The 5,000-nt window shown below is 55.6% G+C and overlaps 2 protein-coding genes across 3 annotated transcripts; one reads left to right on the top strand and one right to left on the bottom strand.

Moving 5' to 3' along the window:
- Positions 1 to 607: 607 nt before the first annotated feature.
- Positions 608 to 2,169, bottom strand: PTSG_06664. 2 transcript variants are annotated; one of them, XM_004991996.1, is made up of 3 exons: positions 1,484 to 2,169; positions 1,074 to 1,254; positions 608 to 883 (listed from the first exon to the last, which is right to left on the bottom strand). In XM_004991996.1, the coding sequence occupies exons 1-2, from the start codon at positions 1,895 to 1,897 to the stop codon at positions 1,099 to 1,101; spliced, it is 570 nt and encodes a 189-aa protein (XP_004992053.1). In that variant the 5' UTR covers positions 1,898 to 2,169; the 3' UTR covers positions 608 to 883; positions 1,074 to 1,098. The 2 variants fall into 2 exon arrangements, with proteins under 2 accessions (XP_004992053.1, XP_004992054.1); XM_004991997.1 differs by having other exon boundaries at positions 1,074 to 1,196.
- A 522-nt stretch (positions 2,170 to 2,691) lies between these two features.
- Positions 2,692 to 4,836, top strand: PTSG_06663 (uncharacterized protein). Its single transcript, XM_004991995.1, has 3 exons — positions 2,692 to 3,131; positions 3,442 to 4,199; positions 4,610 to 4,836. Exons 1-3 carry the CDS (start codon positions 2,831 to 2,833, stop codon positions 4,814 to 4,816), a joined length of 1,266 nt encoding a protein of 421 aa, XP_004992052.1. The 5' UTR covers positions 2,692 to 2,830; the 3' UTR covers positions 4,817 to 4,836.
- The last annotated feature ends 164 nt before the right edge of the window (positions 4,837 to 5,000 follow it).

Genomic DNA, 5,000 nt, shown 5'->3' with positions numbered 1-5,000 from the left:
ATTACGGGTTCACTGACACAGTTGACTTGAGTGCAGTGCAGTCAAACGAAAGGAAGCTGCGAAGCAGAAGCGAAGAAGCTGCGAAGCTGAAGCAAAGGCAAAGGAGGGGAATGGGGTACTAGGGAAGAGAGGGGAAGGAGGGAAAGCGAGGGAGCGAGGCTGCCTGGGCAACAGCAAGAGCAAAGGAGACAGAACCTATGAACAAAGGAAGCTAAGAACGGCTGTTTGTGCGGCCACGACCCAGCACAGAGGCCTTTTCCCCGAGAACAATGGTGAGGGCACGGCGTGTGCTGGACGCAGGGTCTGCATGGAAAGCAAGCATCGGCAACACACCAACAAGATATGAACACAGTGGTTGGCACATCAGCAGACGGAGCAGAGAGGATACTCAGGCACCAAGAGGATGCTTGGATAGGTGGCTTTTCGAGTGGCCGTGCCTCGATTCGTGCGAGTCAAGGAGTCAAAAGAACTCAAGGCAGAAGGCGTGAAGATGTGATGCAAGGAAGAACCTTAAATGGGAAAGATAACGCGAAAGCGGGAGCCACTACAGAGAGAGAGAGAGAGAGAGAGCGAGACAGAGAGAGAGAGACAGAGACAGAGAGAGAGACAGAGAGAGAGACAGAGAGAGAGAGAGACAGACACACACACACACCGACACACACACACACACCACCCAACACACACACGCACGCACACGCACACAGAAATAACATCCCTAGACCAGGGACACGGTGATGGGGCGAAGCCTGCGGCCGTGCAGCGGGATCAAGAGGCGTCTGCAACGGAGGCAGCCGCTGGTGTTGTAGTCGTTGCGCAGTGTGCGGGCAACAACCAGCCCTGACTTGAGTGGCGACAAGATGAAGGGCAGAACATGCATCCATGCCTGATGTTGTGCGAAGGACATGATGCACAGAACAGAAGGAAGATGAGGAGGAGTGCTGACGGGGTAAGTGGTGTTGCAATTGAGTGGAGAAGAAGCAAAGAAGCGCCCCCACCTGCAAAAACAATCATGTAACAACACACACATGTATACACACATACACATACACACACACATAAACACACGCACACACCTTTTTGACGCTGTGGTCCCAGCTGTCACCAAGTCCAGCACCCAAGGTCCAAAGAAAAGCGTTGATGAACAAATCCAGTTGATCCACATGCAAGCCATAGCGAGCGTGGCGTGTTCCCAAGGCCTGTTCCAATAACATAACCGTCGGTCAAGCAACATGCTTGCTCATGAGGTTCGCCAGTCTGTGGAGTGGAGGTGATCCAGCAACCCTCGGTGGCATATCACGCAGCTCTCCAGCACGCAAACAGGACAGCCAGACCAACAGCGGAACAAACAACACACAGTCACAATATAACCACACACGCACAAACACCACATGCACATGCGAACAAAAACACACACCACACATACACAACACATACACACACATAAACAAACAAACACCAACACACGAGCACACACTCCACGCACCGTAAGGTGTTCGATGACGTCGTCGTAGTTGGAAAGACTTTTGATCACATCCCCAACAGACTTGCCGACGCGTGCCATGTGCCGCTCGTTCCACGATTTGCTCTTGTCGGACGAATAGAGCAAACGCTCTGTCTCCGGGTGTGCCTGAAACAGCTCTGCGAAGAAGACCTCGTGCCACGTCGGCACCAACTCCACCACGGCTGTCCACGACCCCAACGCGATCTTGAGCTGCTCCATGTCCAGCCGCATTTCGTCATGGGGGACAAAGTGCGGGCGGCCCTGTCCGCCCTGTTCGCGCACCAGCACCTGTTGTCCAGGCATCTTCGCGGTGCTATCACTTGCCTTATCGGCACTTGCGGCGTGTATCAATGCACGCGCCGGTCGTGCTGACGGAGTTGTTGCTGTGGCGTGCATGTTGTCCAGTGTTTACACGTTTGCGAGCCAGCAGCTGGGAGTGGCAAGCAACTCAACAAGTGCTTGGGTGCTGACGGAAGTGTGGGATGCAAATAAGCAACGCACGTGAGCCGATGAGACAGTGGGTGAGCTGGGCGCGTGCTGATCGATCGCTCAATGTGCTGGTGTGTGTGTGTGTGTGTGTGTTGGTTTCATATATAGCGGTCAGGCAAGAAAGCAGCGAAGCACAAACAGCAAGGCAGACGACGACAAAAGTCAAGCCCAGAACACACCACACTTACGCACACTTACGCACACTTATGCACAGCCACTTACACAAGAGTCGCGAGCAACCAACTGCGTGAAGACACAACAACGTGGAAAATGACGAGTGCTTCCTTTCTTCTTCTTACCTTCGTTTGACAACACCACCCTTCCTTCCAGTGTGCGTGCGTGCGTGTGTGTGTGTGTGTGTGTGTGCGTGCGTGCGTGTGTGTGTGTGTGGAGCTGCTGCACTGCTACACAAAACGAGGAATGGAGGAATGGGGGGAAGAGGTGGAAAGGTCGGGGAAAAGGCCGATGACCGGGGCGGCACACTGAGCACATAGCTGCTGTTCTCTTGTTCTGATGCGAGGGGTGTATTGACTGACAAGAGCAACGCCACAGATTGATTGCTGAAAACGAAGCGATTGTTGCATGACCGTGACATGACGTCATCGGGGGGTTGGCGAACGTTGCGTTGTTGCTTTCGTTCGGTGCCTCGTTGCGCGTTTGGATTGGGCAGTGTTTCCTAAAGCGACAGCACAAACTGTAGGCATGAAATGATCACACCACCACCACCAAAACAACCAAAACAACAACCCACCAGCCAACCAAACCAACCACACCACCTTCACCACCAACCAAACCATCACCGACGCTCTCGCTTCACCACCACACCTTCGCCTCTGTGACATGATGCAGTTCTTGCTGGTGGTGGTGCACTACTTGGTGCGACTGGTTGCGCTGTATGTGATTGTTGCATCGATACACGCGCTGTGGAATGTGGCGTGCCGCGCGTTTGCAGCACTGCCGAGGTCCGCGCGCTGCTTCCTCTTGACAGCGTTTATCCGCTTCATCCGCTGGCACGTTGATGGCTTCTGGACCTGGGTGCAATGGAAGCTTTGGCTCTTCTGGCCCCACGCTCACGCCCAAGACCGACAGCAAATCATGAAGGGTGTTGCCTCCATTCGTTGGGACTCCTACGGCGACAGAGGTGTTTGCATGTGTGTGTGTGTGTGTGTGTGTGTGTTGGCTTGCTTGCTTGTGTGTGTTGGCTTGCTTGTATGTGCATGTGTGTGCGTGCCATGTTGTACGCATACACACCCTCTGCGCATCCACACCCTCTTCTGCTGCGTATCCACACCCTCTTCTGCTGCGCATCCACACCCTCTTCTGCTGCGCATCCACACCCTCTTCTGCTGCGCAAACGCGCCTTGTGCGCATGCACGCCTTGCCCTTGCACCCCATACCTCTCATCACCTTTCTTCCCATCCCCTCCCCTCTTTCCCCTTTCACCTACATAGAGAAGGAGATGGTGCATGTGGTTGAACCAGATGCGGAGCACGCGCAGAAGCTGAGCGATGCGCCGCCATCCAAAGCACGCACCATCCTGTATGCGCACGGCGGTGGGTTTGTGTTCGCCAGCAGCTCCGTGCTCATGCACTCCATCACATGCTTCTGCCGCCAAGGGTTCCGCGTCTACTCCATGGACTATCCGCTTGCGCCAGAGCACCGCTTCCCCGCCGCCCTCGTCTCCACCCTCCGCGCCCTGCACTGGATCCACGCACGCGAGGGCGTGCCCGTGGTCATGCTGCTTGGTGACTCCGCGGGCGGCAACCTTGTCAGCATGGCGGCTGCGCTCATCATGAACCCGCCCCTCATGCGCCAGTTCGCAGCTGCCGTCGACGAGCCAGACCTGCTGCACTACACGTACCCGCGCGTCGAGAGCATGGCGTGCCTGTACGGCTTGCTCGACCAAACCTCGTGGCGCGGGCGCTGCCTGAAGCAGATTACCCGCCTGGAAAACTTCATGGCGGAGGCCGGCATATCTGGTGCGCTGGAGCTGTATACCAACCTCGATGGCGTCTTCAATGGCCGATACACGCTCATGGACATCCACGACGACATTCAACACTTCCCGCGCACGCTGTTTGTTGGTGGCTCGCGTGACCCGCTCATCTACTCCACGCTCTTTGCACACGAGCGCCTGCACGCGTCCGGGTTTGATGTCCACTGCAAGATTTACCCGGCCCGCCACGGCTTCTTCGGCTTTCCCCCACAGGTATGCGTCTGTGTGTGTGTGTGTGTGTGTGTGTGTGTGTGCGAGTGAGTGTGTGTGAGTGTGCGTGTGTGCGTGTTGTGTGTGTGTGTGTGCTGTGTGTGTGCGTGTGTAACTGTACGTACGTATTTGCGTTTGTATGTGTATGTGTGTGTTGGTCGGACTTGTGTTAGTACACGTGAATGTGCGCGTGCGTGAATCTTCCCGTTCCTGTGTGAATGTAAGGCTGCGTGCACATGTTGCTTTGCCCTGAACTTTTCGTTGCATCTTCTTTCTTGTAATTGTGACGTACAACAGAGCCAGCTCACACACACACGCTCACACACACACACACACACACACACACACACACACACACACACACACACACACACACACACACACAACACCACCGCCATGCCCTCACCAATCAGTGGACGTTTGGTGCGTGGGAGACGGATGCGGCACCAACAACAGAGCTGCTTGCGCACTTCTTCGGGCAGTCGCCAACACGCCACCGCCGGCAGTGCAGCAACACGCTCGACGGGACGTCCTGTTGTCTTGCTCACAAGGCCGATTACGGCGAGCACGCCCTTCGCGCGTATGATCGCCACTTTGCAGCCACGGGGGAGGGCTGGTGACGCGAGGGGGCGGATGCGTGTATGACGTGTTCGATGTGTGCGTGCGTGCGTGTGTGAGCGCGAGTGCTCTGTATGTGTGTGTATGTATGTGTGATCTGTGTGTGTGTGTGTGTGTGTGTGTGTGTGTGTGTGTGTGTGTGTGTGTGTGTGTGTGTGTGAGGTAGTTAGTTTCGTTCCGTTCCCG

The sequence above is a fragment of the Salpingoeca rosetta genome (assembly GCF_000188695.1).
Source record: "Salpingoeca rosetta unplaced genomic scaffold supercont1.18, whole genome shotgun sequence".
Classification (NCBI taxonomy): Eukaryota; class Choanoflagellata; order Craspedida; family Salpingoecidae; genus Salpingoeca; species Salpingoeca rosetta.
Note: the sequence above shows the minus strand (reverse complement) of the source record. Positions and strands in the feature narration are given on the sequence as shown.

Bases quoted from the DNA above. Each gene is read 5' to 3' on its own strand.
- PTSG_06663 (XM_004991995.1), top strand. From the start codon at position 2,831: ATGATGCAGTTCTTGCTGGTGGTGGTGCACTACTTGGTGCGACTGGTT. The intron at 3,132-3,441 runs GTGTTTGCATGT...TCACCTACATAG, and splicing joins GGACTCCTACGGCGACAGAG to AGAAGGAGATGGTGCATGTG. The intron at 4,200-4,609 runs GTATGCGTCTGT...CTCACCAATCAG, and splicing joins TCTTCGGCTTTCCCCCACAG to TGGACGTTTGGTGCGTGGGA.
- PTSG_06664 (XM_004991997.1), bottom strand. From the start codon at position 1,897: ATGCACGCCACAGCAACAACTCCGTCAGCACGACCGGCGCGTGCATTG. The intron at 1,197-1,483 runs GTGCGTGGAGTG...TTATTGGAACAG, and splicing joins ACGTCATCGAACACCTTACG to GCCTTGGGAACACGCCACGC. The intron at 884-1,073 runs GTGTGTGCGTGT...GCACAACATCAG, and splicing joins GGGACCACAGCGTCAAAAAG to GCATGGATGCATGTTCTGCC.